Source organism: Myotis nattereri (assembly GCF_964212035.1).
Source record: "Myotis nattereri genome assembly, chromosome: 9".
In the NCBI taxonomy this organism is placed as follows: domain Eukaryota; kingdom Metazoa; phylum Chordata; class Mammalia; order Chiroptera; family Vespertilionidae; genus Myotis; species Myotis nattereri.
The window spans coordinates 37,722,490-37,738,565 of NC_138084.1; the positions used below are offsets into that span (position 1 = coordinate 37,722,490).

Below are 16,076 nucleotides of genomic sequence, written 5' to 3' on the forward strand. Positions count from 1 at the left end.
TTTTTGTTAATCCTCACCTGAGAATATTTTTTCCCCATTGATTTTTTTTTAGAGAGAGTAGAAGGGAAGGAGAAAGGAAAGAGAGAGAGCGAGAGAAAAACATCAATGCAAGGGAGACATCGATTAGTTGCCTCCCACATGTGTCCCAATCTGGGCCAGGATGGAACCTGCAACCCAGGTACGGGCCGTTGTACTGGTTGGTGGTAATCCAACCTGTGGCCCTTCCATGTACAGGCCAACATTCTAACCACTGAGCCAAACCAGACAGAGCTGTAACATCAGTTTGTTGTTCCACTATTTATGCACTCATTGGTTGCCTCCTGTATGTGCTTTGACCAGGGATTGAACCTGCAACCTTGACATATTGGGATGATGCTCTAACCAACTGAGCTATCTGGCTAGGGCAATCTTTTAAAATTTAAATAAAAATCTGAGTTTCTGGAGTTTTGAAAAACTAAAGTTTGGTAACACTGACCCACATCCTTTTAGGTGAATATGTCTGGCCCCTGTAGGTATTTGAATTTAGGGGGGGATAGAAAATAAGTCATTTGACCTATGTTTCTCTGTCTCTCTCCCTTCCTCCCCGCTTGTCCCTAAATCAGAGACTCATTGCTTGGCTGTGCCTTTATTTTAATCTTCATCCTCACAGAGTTACTCTAATTGCTTTTCTAAGACAGGAATTAAATACTTATTTCTTTATATTTTTACTCTGCATAGAGTCTACTGGTGTTGGAAAGCCATGCCACCTCCTTTTATTCCCAGAATTGTTATTCACAGTCTAATGCAGCAGTTCTAAAAATATGGTCTATAGACCTATGAGAGTCCTAGAGACCCTTTCAGGGGGTCCACAAGGTCAAAACAATTTTCATAATAATACTAAGATATTATTTGCCCCTTTCACTGGGTGGCATTTGCATTGATGGTGCCAAGGCAAAGGCCAAAGATGGTGTGTAAAATTGCTGCTACAAGTCATTGTACACTGCAAGGCATTTGCATTAAAGAAGAAAAGAAAAAAGCCAGTTTCACTTAAGAATATGGAGTGGGGGGCATGTGGGGGAGGGGGAAGCTGCCAATCAGTGGTTCTCTCATTGTTGACCTCCCTTCCTTCCTTCCTTTCTTATATTTTTAATCATTGTTGATGTTTCTCTCTCTCCCTCTCCCTTCCTCTTTGAAATTAATAAAAATAAATTTTAAAAAAGAATTTCCATGATGATGCCCTGGCTGGTGTTCAGTTCGTTGGAGCATCTTCCCATACAACCAAAATGTTGCGGGTTCGATTCCTGGTGAGGGCACATACCTAGGTTGTGGATTTGATGCCCAGTTCAGGCATGTAGGGAAGCAACCGATGTTTCTCTTTCACATCGATGTTTCTCTCTTTCCCTTCCTCTCTCTCCAATCAATGAACATATCCTTGGGTGAGAATAGAAAAAAAAGAATGTCCGTAATAAAGCAGTAAATATTTTATTAAATCTCAATCCTTGAATACATGTCTTTGTAATGCTCTGTGTGAAAAAATTGCAAGTATGCAAAAAGCGCTTATGCTGCTTGTGCTACTATTTGAGTTGCAAGCTGAACTAGCCTTTTTTTTGGTGGGAGGGTAGAACACCAGTTTTACTTGAAAGAACAACTGAAAAATAAACTGGTTATTCGGGCTTGGGAGTTTGGTAGATATTTTCTCAAACATGAAGTGAGCCTATTACTTCAAGGAAAAAACTGACAGTATAAAAATGATAAAATTTGAGTTTTCAGGCAAAAAATGGAATTCTGGGAGAGTTATAGCTATTTCTATGAGTTTGACAACTTTCTAATAGTTAAAGAATTTTCCGTGAGGTTAGAGGTGCTATTAAAGAGTGTATTGTTGTTTTTGGTTTTTGTATGATGAAACATGTCAGTATTTGGAGCATCTGCATAAGTTGTTGAACCAATATTTTCCAAATGACCATGCTTGGTGTTATGAAATTATGCCTGGGTAAAAGAGGAATTCATAGTACAAAATTCATAGTGGAATTTAAGTAACAGAGATTCCACATTGCAACTAACCTTTAAGAAACTACCCCTTGTTGAATTTTGGTGTAGTATCAAAGAGCAATAGCCACAATGATCTGATAAGGCTATATTGAAATATTGCTATCTTTCCCAACTGTATATCTGTGTGAGGCTGGATTTTCTTCATATACAGTAAACAGAAAAACATAGACCAGTTTGACTGCAGAAGCATGTATGGAAATCCAGCTCTTTTCTATTAAGCCAGACATTAAAGGAAAAACAATGTCACTCTTCTCACTAAATTTATTTTTTTGAAAATTGTTATTTTTTCTTAGTATGTTATTCATGTTGACATGTAATAGGTTTATTATTTTGTAATGAATCAATATTTTAAAATTATCTCAGTTTTAGTTTATATCATGGTAAATAGCAATAGTTATAACCCACATAAAGTCTCTTTGGGGTCCTCATTAATTTAAAAATGTTCAGGGGTTCTAAGACCAAAAAAGTTCGATATTTTCAGTCTAACAAAATAAACTCAGCTATTTAAACCTTCTAAAGGAGACTGCCCTCACCTCCACTGTGACTGTTACTATGGGTGCTGTCTGTCTGGGAAATAACTTCCCTTAGAGCCCCACAATGAAGTAGAGGTGAAAGGCTACCCATTACTTTATTTAGTGGCATCTTGCTGGGCCTCCAAGAGGCCAGGCCTCTCCCAGCCCCATCACCTTTTGTCCTTAAAGGACTTGTCCTTAAAGTCCCAAATCTGTGGACTGAAGTGAAAGTTCTCTCAAACTTGCATAATTACAGAGCTCCAGATTGGAATGAAATGATTTTTGTTTTGTTTCTTAAATAAGTACAAATACAAAATTAGGTACACTCCATTTGTTCTTATACAATTACAAAACTTGAATTGCCGCTATAACTTAAATGCAGTGCTTCCTTTGGGCTAAGTTTGGCAAACTTACCCTCCCATCCCCACCTCCACCAATGATGAGGGCCCAATTTCCCCACCTCCTTTGAAACGTTCATCATTGTGTTCCCAATGTCATTTATACTTCATGTGGCAAGAGTGCATCGTTTATATATTACGTCTTCCCCTTTCTCTTTTCATCGGCCTGAGATAAAGTAGTACTTGGTGTGAACTACCAGTAGATCCTAAACTCTCAACGCTGCCCCTAAAATCTTGTCATGGATATGCAGATGACTCAGAATATTTATACTTTAAAAAACACTTATCAGAATGAAACACTAATTTTAAAAAATTATTGGAGAGAACTCATGAAAATATGTGTGTGGACCTCAGCTTGAATAACATTTCAGTAGTTAAAGACTGGAATCTGGAATGACTGACCTGGTTTGAATTTGAATTTGGACTCTGCTATTTATCATCTGTTTTTGTGCAGTTACCCAATCTCTCTGATCCTCAGTTTCTTCAGCCTGTCCCTCATGGTTTTATATAACCCCTATCTCCAAGGGTAGCTGTGAGGATTGAGATACAGTATATGAAACACCTGGCATAAACCTGGCATTTAATAAATTTCATTTTTTTTCCCCAAAATGAAAGCTTGGATTAAGCTTGTCCACTAATAAAGAGGCAAGGTAAATCTGGGACACTTTTGAAGGCAAACAAACGCTGTAAGAAACACACAGTCTAGTTTTGTTTTCCACAGCAGAGATGCTAGGTTCTGTCTTTGGGCCCGAGTGAGAGGTGAGGCTGTGCCATGATGTAGGGCATGAATTCCAGTTCTGGGGAGGAACATGGCCTGGACTTCTGAGGCCTTGGTCTCTGAGTCTTCTCTGGCCTGTCCAGGAATATCCCCCTTCCAAAAGAAATAAATCATTTTGCTTTTTAAAAAAGTTGATTTTGAGAGAGAGAGAGAGAGAGAGAGAGAGAGAGAGAGAGAGAGAGGGAGGGAGGGAGGGAGGAGGGAGAGAGAAATATCGAGAGAAATATCAATTTTTTGTTTCACTTATTTATGCCTTAATTGGTTGATTCTTGCCTATGCTCTGACCAGGGATCAAACCCACAACCACCTGAGCTACTCGGCCAGGGCAAATCACTCTGCTTTGTGCTTCACTTACAGGGAGTGGAGCTTGCTCACTCTACACGCTGCTTCACGCCTGAGGATATCAATGGAAAAGCCCCAGTCCCGGGCACAGGCATGGGCCTGGATATGGACGTGAGCTTTATGGGGCTGCCACTAGTTGACCAGAAACACAGCAGTGGACAAATGGAGGCTGTGGTACTGACTTGCTTGTTGTGCCAACAGGACCTGCAATATGTGGGTGCCTGGCTCCTCCCCTGCCAGCATTTGATCTGTAAGGACTGCTTCCAGGGCTTGATCCAGGAGCTAGGGCAGGTTGCCCAGACTCATGGGACTGTCCCAGAGGGTAAGTACAAAAACAGGACAGGTTCACCTCCTTCTATATAACAGGTTTCTCCTGTTTCAGAGGAACTGAATTTCAGGTGTAGAAAAAGAATCTGGATTTAAGTGCCCAAGGGACAGTCATTGCTGGAAGCAACTCTTTGGGGAATCTCTGAGACAAAGCAAATCCTCTTGATACCTAATATATCTGTTTTGTAAACTGGGACTTTTCATGTTTGGGATTTCCTTAAATTGGTAGCAGACTAAGAAACCAGGGAAGGTTTTGATCCAAGGTTTGGCTGACTCCTCAGATGGAAAGGAGGGTCCTGGCTCACTTAAACTTCCGAGGCTGGGAAAATGGGCTGGGTTCCTAGGATTGGTCAGGAATGGATTTTGAACAGACACACTGACTAGTGAACCATTCACCACCTAAGCTGCTGCCCGGCTGGGAGGAGCTTGTGTCTTGCTTCTGCATTTCAGGTTTCCTAGGAAACAATCTCCGTGAGAACTGCAGGTCCTTGGAGACAGGAATCAGGTCTCTTCGTTTCAGTATTGTAGCACAGGGCAGCGAATAGAGGTGCAATGAGTATTTGTTGAATGACCTGTAATAGGATGAGAAAGTCAAATAAGTTGACATTGTTTAGAAACATCATTTGTTATTATCAAAGTGATTTGTAGCACAAGTCTAGGCTCTCTTTGAGGCAGTATAACTTCGCATTTGTCTTTAGATCTGAATTTTGAGCCCTCTAAACTCTTGAGCAGGCTACCTAACCTCTCTGAGTCTCTGTGGAGAGTTTGGAGCACAGGGAAGATTTGGTCTACTTTGAATTTTTATATTAATATCTGATTTTTAAACGTATAATTTAAACTATTTTCCCTTAAACTTTTGATTTTTAGCTTAAAAATATTATTCTGTTTATAAATGGCAAATTTTAACATCGTCTTTAAGGGCCTTTCATTAATATTTGAACATATTTACAAGCTTAGTATTTGCTTTTATAAATTAAATGTATTTTCTTTTTAAGTAATGCAATTGTCTAGCAAATAAGCATTCCTAATTACTTAAAGAACACTTAGAAATCCAATAAATTAAATTTATAAATATGATGAATCTTAAATATATCTTAAAAGTTCCAGCAATGTTGGGTTAATATCCAGAATATATAAAGAAACCCCAACATCTCAACAATAAAAATACAACCCAGTTAAAAATGGCAAAGGACCTATATAGACATTTCTCCAGACAAGATAAACAAATGGCCATTAAGCATGTGAAAAGATTCTTAATATCACTAATCTTAGGGAAATATAAATTAAAACCACAATGAAATACCACCTCATATCCATTAGCTATTATTAAAAAAAGAACAGAAAATAGTAAGTGTTGGTCAGGATGTGGAGAAATTATATACTGTTGGTGGGAATATAAAATGGTAAGGCCTCTGTGGAAAACAGTATAGTATTTCCTAAAAACATTTAAAAGCAAAATTACCATATGATCCAGAAACTCCACTTTTGGATATATACCCAAAAGAATTAAAAGTGGAGATTCAAAGAGATATTTGTATACTCATGTTCATAGCATTGTTTTCCATAGCCAATAGGTGGAAGTAACCCAATGGGTAAATGGCTTAAAAAATGTGGTATGTACATACAATGGAATATTATTCAGCCTTAATAAGGGAGGAAACTCTGACACATACTACAACATGAATGAATCTTGAGCACATTTTGCTAAATGAAATAAGCCAGTCACAAAAAACAAATGCTCTAGGATTCTACTTATACAAGGTACCTAGAGTAGTCAAATTCATAGAGACAGAAAGTAGAATGGTGGTTGCCAAAGGCTAGGGACAAGGGGATATGGGACTTATTGCTTAATGGTATAGTTTCAGTTTTGCCAATTTTAAAATGAGGTTGTTGTTTTGGGGTAACTTTTTGTTCTGTTGATAGTGTCCTTCGATGCATAAAAGTTTTTAATTTTTATGAAGTCCAATTTAACCTATTTTTTCTTTTGTTATCTGTAATTTTGGTGTCATATCCAGGAAGTCATTGTTAAATACATTGTCATGAAGCTTTTACTCTGTTTTATTCTAAGAGTTTGATAACTTAAGGTATTATGTTTAGGTCTTTGAGCTCACCTATGATTTTTAACAAGAACTAATATGCATGTCTCGAAGTTTTGTTTGACTCCAAAATCAGAAAACTAAATTTATACTAATGACAATAATCAGAATCATAATGTTTGTTGCCAAGTTTTCCAAGTGCAATGGAGACCAAAATCATAAGCTTTGTGTCATTATATCTGGGCATCTGGGTCCTAATATGCCTGCCACTTAATAGTTATATAGCCTGGGCAAGCTCTCTTACCTGTAAAATGGGTATGATGATAGTAGTAATTAACTCAGGATTATTATGATGATTAAATGAGAACATACATATAAAACATTATGCACTATGCTTAGGATATAGTAAGAGACCAAGAAATGTGAAAAAAAAATACTATTATTTAGAATTTGTGAAACTGAAAAATATCTGTTAGATGCAAATATGATTGTTTTGGAACCAGAGGGGCAATTTCTTGAATATATTGCATCTTATATGTTTTTGTATGCCCTATGGTCTGAGTAGGTCATTGTTACCTTCCGTATTTTGCATTTATGGGTGAAGAGTAAAATAATCTTCTACTGGTTGGAGGTTTTAGGACTCTATGATGATGTGTGGTATTTGTTGGTTTGTCTGTCTCCTTCGCAGGTATTTATTGACTTTTGTGTACTGAGCTTTATGGCATTTAGGGTACAGATATAAAAAGACAGGGTTCTTGCCTTCAAGGAGCTCATACTTTATTGAAGGACAGATTCATAAAGAGATGATAATCATCAGTGTGGCAGGGATGTGAAGAGAAGACTGTTTCAAGTCCAGGCAAGGGAACAGTACCTCTGAAAGGTTCGTCAGGCACCAGGACTGGTGGATAGCAGTCGCTTACTGAATGTTTCTGAAGGACTAAAAGAATGGCACCCAAATGAACTGTCCCATAAAAAGAAGAGCTGTCACCTATTTCAGGTAAGACCAGTGAGATACCCAATCCCTGAACTTAGATTTCTGGTCCATAATTTGGGAAGCCATGCTTTGGGAGTCTGGTTCTTTGGAAAGAACTTTTAGCACGGCCACTTGATCCAGCAGAGAAGGAGCACAGACTTGCTAAAAGGTTTATCCTATTTCTGCCAATCTGGGGTTTTCAAAGGTAAAATATGGGAGAAGGTAGCAGATTATCAGATCAGCTCAGCTCAAATTAAAGTTCACTTATCCTCAAAGCTTGTGGTCTACACTGTAGCACTTTGCTTGGGGAGATTCCGTGCTTACTGGAATCTCTGAACTGATGGGAGACTCCATGGAAAATCCTTGAGGAAAGAACCAACTCTGCAGCCTGAGTCATCAGGTGCGAATCTTTAATTAATGCAGACATAGCCTGAGATTCTTCCCAGCAGCTCCATCACACAAGGAAATGGCTCTGCATCAGGTCTCAGGCCTCTGAGGAAACCAGCTGGGCCAGGTATTCCAAAGCTAGTGATGGGGACCAGAGCAAAGGCAGTAGTGTGCTTAGCCATGCAGTGGGATGACCGGAGCTACAGGCTCTGTGCAGAAAGGCTGAATCAGGAGGTCACGGTTCAACTCCTGGTCAGGGCACATGCCTGGGTTGTGGGGCATGCAGAAGGCAGCTGATCGATGATTCTTTCTCATCATTGATGTTTCTTTTTTTTTTTTCCAAAATATATTTTATTGATTTTTTACAGAGAGGAAGGGAGAGAGACAGAGAGTTAGAAACATCGATGAGAGAGAAACATCGATCAGCTGCCTCCTGCACATCTCCCACTGGGGATGTGCCTGCAACCCAAGTACATGCCCTTGACTGGAATCGAACCTGGGACCCTTCAGTCCGCAGGCCGATGCTCTATCCACTGAGCCAAACCGGTTTCGGCTCATCATTGATGTTTCTATCTCTTTTTCTCTCCCTACTTCTCTGAAATCAACAAAACAAACACACACACACACACACACACACACACACACAATAACATCAAATAACCACCATAGCCTCGAGCTTCCTGAAGCTAGTGACAGGTGACAGCATGTCTGTTGTAAATTGCAAATGCTGAAAGGGGGAGCAGTCTCTCCCTCAGTGGGCAGGCACTGGGGCTTTGGGAAGGTCCAAAGAGAAGGAACTGATGCAAGATGCTACAACCTCAGAGTCAGAGTGGGAAATGAGGCTTTTCTTAATGAGCAGCTCAGCTGGAGGGGCTCCAATGGCCTGGGGAGAGGGAGGAGGTGGGGGTTGGGGGTGAGGTCTCAGTTACAGGAGCTTGGCAGGCTGACTGCTATTTGCTTGTTCCAGGTGCTGAATTGTGTCCAACATTGTGGGTCCTGTTGTGGGTAGTGACCCAGGCCTCCCCAGTGGAGGTCAGGTTGCTGAGCTGGGCTGAGCTGGGTGTGCAGCTGTCCCAGAAGCTGGAGCTCTGGAACCCTATCAGCAAGCTGTCTTTTTAGTTCAAAAACAGTTTCCTCACGTAATTGGCTCTCTAGGGCACTGGGACTGGCACTGTGCACCTCAGAACAATACCTGTTACTGGGAGAGCAATTCCTCTGGTAATAGGAAGGAGGCAGGCTGTGTTTTTGGGAAAGGTTATAGCTAGATTTGCTGGTGGAGGGAGCTCATGGTCACTGTGATTGAAGGACAGGATTTGGAGGAGCCCCTTGTTTGCTGGAACTCTCTCATTCAAGGGGGATCAGTCATAGTTGATGCTGTGGAGGATGGAAATCAGGAAAAACCCTTGGAGCTTATCTCTAACCCCTCACTGCATAAATGAGGCATCAGGAGTCCAGAAAGGGCTAGAATCCTGCTTAATATTACATAATTAATCACTTATAGAACCAAAACAACAACAACAACAACAACAACAACAACAAAAAAACAGCTCTCTTGCCTGCCGGTCCAGGGCTTGCCTGGGCTTGAGGGCCAGTAGGAACTGCAGACCCACAGTAAGAACTCCGCTGCTCTTGGTTCCCCCACTGTCTCTGTCCAGGCCCGGGTGGAAATGGGGACAGTGGCTTGGCATGGAGTATGTCAGTGCATCAGTCCTTGGAAGTGAAAAGAGATAGAGCTGCCACTCTGCCAGATGAGAGGAGTTCAGATTCATCCTACGTGTACTTCCTGCATGCCACCATGGGTTCTTGATCTGGCACAGAAAGCTTGTTTCACAGTTGGGTGGTCCCCAGGAGCATGGGCTCTGAAAGTTGTGGACCCTTCATGTCCAGTCTCAGCCTGTGACCTGGCCTTCATGCCCAGATTCTGACTCTTGGCCAGATCTGTTGCCTGGCCCTGCCGCACAGTCCCCGGATCCATTGGCCTGATCTCATTTTACCTGTTGCCTCTGTGGGTGATTCTTCCAGCTCCTCTAGCTTCAACCCTGGTGATCACTCTCTTTTATTCTGGGCCTGCATTTCTGGCTATTTAAAGAATCCCAATTGCTTGCAGTTGAGAACAGAAACTTAGCATGGCCTTCCACACTCTTCCAGTCTGACCCCAAACTAATTTTAGACCCTCATCTCCTGCCATTCCTCTTTATGACCTAGCTTTACCAATCTTTCCTCAAGAGTCCTCACATTTTGACATCCGAATTCTCTGTTTATGATGTTCCTGCTTCCTGAAATGCTCTTTCCTGATTAGTAACACCCTACCCCAAACTAAAGGTCCAGCTCAAATGTGACTCCGTTATCAGAACTAGAGCACAGAGGGATGTGGGTTGACTTGAGAATAAGCAGGATCCCCATTACCAGAACTGAATCCCAAAGTGTGAGGCTAGGAAAGTTTAAGTGATTGTTGCTTTAGGCCCAGGGGTCAGCAGACTTTTTTGTTAAGGGGCTAGAGCAGGGGTGGGCAAACTTTTTGACTCGAGGGCCACAATGGGTTCTTAAACTGGACCGGAGGGCCGGAACAAAAGCATGGATGGAGTGTTTGTGTGAACTAATATAAATTCAAAGTAAACATCATTACATAAAAGGGTACAGTCTTTTTTTTTATTTTTTTTTTTTAGTTTTATTCATTTCAAACGGGCCAGATCCGGCCTGCGGGCCGTAGTTTGCCCACGGCTTGGTCTAGCCCCTTAACAAAATATTTACAGCCGCGACTGTAAATATTTTTGGCTTTTCAGGTCATATAGACCATGTCACAACTACTCAGCTTTGCCATGGCAGCACAAAAACCACCATAAACAATATGGAAAGGAATGGGCATAACTGTGTTCAATAAAACTTTATTTACAAAAACAGGTGAGCTGTATAGTTCTCTGACCCCTGTTTTAAGCTCTGCCTGGGGAAATTGCGTGGGATTTGAACCTGTGGGTGACATCAAGTAGGAAATAGCTGTGTAGGAGCCAGGCAGAGCAAAAAAAAAAAAAATATGGCTGTGAATTACAGGTAGGGGGAGTGTTAGGAGGGGGAAAGTGGAGGAGAGATCAGGAGGAACAGGAAGGAGTTAATTTTGGCTAGAATGTAGGATTGCTTGAGGGAGAAAAGTGGGAACTTGAAAGGAAGTTTAGGGTCACATTGTGATGGGCATCAACCAATTTAAGCTATTCTGTAGACAGTGGGGAACCATTGAAGGTTTTTGGTCAGTGGAATATAATCCAATCTGTATTTTTAAAAAGTCATTCTGCCTCAGAAGAGTGTTTGGAGGAGACAAGACTGGATGCAGAAAGACTTGCTAGTATGCTACTCCAGTTGTCCAGGTCATTGGTTCCAGATTACGTAGGTACTTGAACCAGAGCTGGTCTGGATGCTTAAGAATTATTTGTGAAACTTGGTGAAAATATACATTCCACACCTATACCTAAGAGGTTTGGATTTGGTTGGTTTTGGGATTTCTAACAAACCCTCTGGATTTGTGAGTCGCTGATCCACCAAGGCAGGATGAGGCCCGATCTTAAGAGGCTATGGGTGATATCACATGATCTCACTCATTTATGGAATATAATGAACAACATAAACTGACAAACAAAAACAGATCCAGAGACAGAGAAGCATCAGTCAGACCATTAAACCTCAGAGGGAAGGTAGGGGAGGGTGGGGATAAGGGGGAGAGATCAACCAAAGGACTTATATGCAAGCATATAGGCCTAACCAAAGGACACAGACAACAGGGGGATGAGGGCATGAGTGGGGGGGATGGGGGTAATGTGGGGATAAGGACACATATGTAATACCTTAATCCAGGGGTCCTCAAACTATGGCCCATGGGCCACATGCAAATACAAATATTGTATTTGTTCCCATTTTGTTTTTTTACTTCAAAATAAGATATGTGCAGTGTGCATAGGAATTTGTTCATAGTTTTTTTTTAAACTATAGTCCGGCCCTCCAACGGTCTGAGGGACAGTGAATTGGCCCCCTGTTTAAAAAGTTTGAGGACCCCTGCCTTAATCAATAAAGAAATTTTTTAAAAAAGAGGCTATGGGTGCCAGAGAAAGGAGAGCACAGGTAAAATGGGATTTGGCAGCTGCCCTCTTCGTCCTCCTGTTACCTGCCTCCGCTCATGACAGGCCATCCATTTGACTTCTTTTTCTTCACACACCACCACTCCCCCTAACATTCCATTTTGGTTATATTCTATCAGTTCTCATTGAGATGACTCTTCTGTCCCTTTCTTTCCATTTCTGCCTTGTTCAGGGTCCCATTAATGCTCAACTACCCAAGCCTCCTCCTCCTCCCTCCAATCCATCAAAATAACCATCAAGCCAAACTCTTTCTCTCTCCAGAACCTTTTTGGGCTGCCTTTGCTTTCAGGACAAGGGCCAAGCTCCTCAGCTTGGCATTCGGAGCCTCTCAGGTGCTTACTGTCCTGCTAATTTCCAAACTCAATCTGTGCCACTCCCCCTCTTTGCTTTTGAAATTTTCCTGTACTCTGTACTTTTGCAATTATCTTGTAAGTTTTGCCCCATTCTAACATTTTTGCTTCAGTTTGATCCTGTTTTTTCTTTTTGCTTCTTTCCCCTCCCTGCTCCTATATGACTGTATCTCCCTCCGGGGTGGAGTTAGCTGCCTAGGGACAGCCCGCCCCCCGCCCCCACTCCCCCGCCCCAGGACCTTTGTGCATCATAAAATGTGTCTGCTCCATCTGAAGTCCTAATCCTCCGCTTGTGACGGACAATTGGTCACTATGGCAACTGACTGTGACGTCACAGGATAAGGACTTCAGGTGAAGTGGCAGGAGCAGGTGAGTGTGTAGGAGACAGATTTTAACGTCTGTCGAAGGCCCCCCCACAACCCTCCTTCAGTGCTGGGGGCATAAAGGGATATCTCGGGCTCCTGCTGATTTTAAAAATGATGCGGTGAGAGTGTGTGCCTGGCATCTGCGTGCTGCAGCAGTGTGGGGCTGACAGAGTGTGTCAACTTGAGCTCTGGCTGTGCAGGCACCGCTGCTGCATGAGCTTGTTATTCCATTCTGGATTGCTATTTTGATACCCAGATTGCATCATTCTTCCTACGTATAAACAGGGGGTCCCCAGGGCCCTGCAGCTACTCACTTCTCCACCAACACTGTTGTTGTGATGAGCTCTATTTAAATGAGCTGCCGGATCCGGGCAGGTTCCAGCCATACATGAGCACTGTCATTTTGGGGAACATGGAGGGCTGAAGGATTTTTGGATCGAGTCCTAAAAGGCTGAGAGTGATGGCCTCCTGAGCTGTGCAGAGAGCGACAGAGCTAGTTCCTGAAAGTTGAAAATCTCCTTTCTTCCTTCTGAGCTTCTATTCCAAGGCACCCAGAGGATTAGGAAGGAGCTGCAGCTAGGAAGAGAGTCGCCTCTTTGAGGTCTCCCTCTTGCTGTTCAGTTTGGGAAAACTGCTGCAGCGCCTTCGAGATAAACAGGAACAGGAGGAGTCATCCAAGCCCTTTCTTGCAGCAGCATCTCAGGTGAGCTGGAGAAATGCAACCCTGGCTGAGGATCCCTCAGAGAAAGGAGGAGAGGATCCAGGCTGCTCCCCCTACCCTACCCAGTGCCCAGCTCCCCGAGGCTTAGGCCCTGCAGCCCAGCTGGCTGCAGCATGCAGGGTGGGTGTTCCTGGGCTCTTGGTAAGCACCGTCCTCTGGGACCTGTGGTGGGCTCACCTGTCGCTCTTCTGACTTCTCTCCCAGGTGTTGCTCTAATCACAGGGCAGCAAGGGCCACAGGTAAGCCTGCTGGCAGCCAGGGGCAGGGGCAGCAATCAATCACTTGGGATCAAAATCTGTCTTTCTAGCAGGGACTGGGCATCTGGGGAGTGGGTGCAATGTATTTCTCAAAGGTGGTGCTGCTCTGAGCTTTGGGCTAGAGGAAGGCTTCAGGGACTTGTGTGATGGGGGCCTTAGCTGATGTCCCAGTACTCTGGAGCTGCTCTTGTGTGGGGGGACAGGAATGGTTAGTGAGGATGGCCAGCCCCCCAGAGGATACAACAGACTGATTTTTCTCCTTGTATAGTGGCTGAGAGAGGCATAGGGAGGTAGACTGTCTTATTTGTAGCTCTGGAGGTAATCAGGGACTGCTCAGTGGTCCAAGATACCACCTGTGTTTTACAAGGGCTCTGTGGGGTTTAGCTAAGTTCCTCCCTCTCTCTAGGCCTCCCTGTCACCTTCTCTATGGCAAGAGAATTGGCTAGATGAGCAGTGAAAACTAGGTCTGTCCAGCTTTGGGTGTGCATGTGAGACCTGGCAAAGGACCACCAGGCTGCTTCAGAGGATGCCACTCTGTTGGAGTCAGAGCTTGCGCCCCAGCTGCAAAGTTTCATGGAGCCCTGGACAGGAGCTGTAGAATGAAGGGCTTCTTCACCCTCTGAAGGTTGGTTGCTTAGCACTGAGCTCAGGCTTATGTATCTGAGGTGTATGTGTCCCTACTTGGTGGGCTGAGCTGCCCCAATGCTGGCATTTCTCTCCACCCCCAACCCCCTGGTGCCTAGGTTGCCTGGGCTCTGCTGTTCATGTCTGAAGTGTGGACTACCCTCCCTGGCTGCCTCACTACGTCCTGGGCTCAGCACACTCTCTGGGACCCTGTAGCAGTCTTGTAGTGCCAGACCCCAGGCTGTACCCTAAGCCTGCTCATTGGTTCTTTAGTGGAGGCAAAATGTCTGCCAACTCTCTGCCCACCCTCAGGGTACCTAGGTATCAGGGTATCCTTCTGTGTGCTGAGCATCTGGCCTCTGCTCTTCTCTGTCAGAAGGCAAATACATCCTAGCTGCATTCAGAATCTCTAACATTTTGGAGCCTCTTTAAAACTGGGTGAGCCTGCTTTTCTCAGCTGCCAGGTACAGGGGACAGAGCTATCAGGCTCAAATTTGGTTGTATATTGCAGTCACCCGGGGAATTTTAAAAAATACTAATGCCTGGATCCTATCACTTGAAACTCTGATTTAATTGCTATGGGATCTGGACATTGCTGGGGACTGGACATCAGGATGTTTAAAGATGCCTCATATGATTCAGACAGGTAACAAAGTGTGAGAACCACTGGTCCGTAGAATGAAACTGCCCCAGATTTATTTTCTCCAGGCAGGAAAAACTCTGCTTCATTTGCCTTTTTTTCAAAGATCACATTTCTTAAAACTTAGCTGGGGCTGGATTTCAGTTTCTCCTGGATTCCCAGGTCCAGAGCTGTTTCCATGTCATCATTAGAGTTGGATCATTATTATGGAATATTTTCTTATGAAGTATTTACTTGATTAAAATAAAATTACCTTTTTAAAAATTTATTTTTTATTTTTTTGCCCTGGCCGGTTTGGCCCAGTGGATAGAGCGTCAGCCTGCGGACTGAAGGGTCCCAGGTTCGATTCCGGTCAAGGGCATGTAGCTTGGTTTTGCGGGCATATCCCCAGTGGGGGGTGTGCAGGAGGCAGCTGATTGATGTTTCTCTCTCATCGATGTTTCTAACTCTCTGTACCTCTCCCTTCCTCTCTGTAAAAAAAACCCAATAAAATATATTTTAAAAAAATAATAAATTTTATTTTATTTTTTTTTTATTGATTTCAGAGAGGAAGGGAGAGGGAGAGAGAAACATCAATAATGAGAGAGAATCATTGATTGGCTGCCTCCTGCATGCCCCCTAGTGGTGGTCGAGCCCACAACCCGGGCATGTGCCTTCGACTAGAATTGAACCCGGGACCCTCCAGTCCTCAGGCTGATGCTCTATCCACTGAGCAAAACCAGCTAGGGCTACCTTTTTTATTCATACTTGAATTAGAGAGGAACCTAGCATATTGAAAAGGGCTGGGTTTTAGAGATAGACAGACTTGGGTTTCAATGGTAGTTCTGCCCTTGCTTTGCGTGATCTTTGATGGGTGACAATTTCTCGGAGCCTCAGCCTCTCCAACTGTGAAATGGGGACAATGGCTACCTCTTAGATGTGGATTGATGATTAAATGAGATAATACATGTAAAGTGCCTGGTACGGGGAGTAGTGGGAAAGAATAATTTGTCCCACACATCCTAGGGACCAGAAGTGCTCACTCTTACAACAGTGTCACTGAACATCCTTGGGTTTCAGAGCCATTCTACCAGGCTGCTAGGTCCCCAGGAGGACCTCTGGGGCCAATGCCTTCTTTACTCTGGAAGCAGACGCCCCACCTCCTCCCGGGATGGTTGCGTGACCTTTGGACCATTTCTCAGAATTGATGTTCCCATGTACAACATAGACACTCA

At 43.3% G+C, this 16,076-nt stretch overlaps 1 protein-coding gene across 2 annotated transcripts in view; it reads left to right on the top strand.

Moving 5' to 3' along the window:
• The window catches only part of TRIM66 (tripartite motif containing 66), a gene marked incomplete at both ends in the record, with an annotated part of 50,765 nt that overhangs the window by 2,671 nt on the left and 32,018 nt on the right, over positions 1-16,076 (top strand). The window contains one exon of one of the 2 annotated variants that reach the window (XM_081099351.1): positions 4,074-4,380. In XM_081099351.1, the coding sequence (XP_080955477.1) occupies positions 4,074-4,380 (307 nt within the window). Of the gene's footprint in view, positions 1-4,073; positions 4,381-13,454; positions 13,483-16,076 lie in introns of those variants that run through there. The other variant, XM_081099352.1, reaches the window with a different exon arrangement.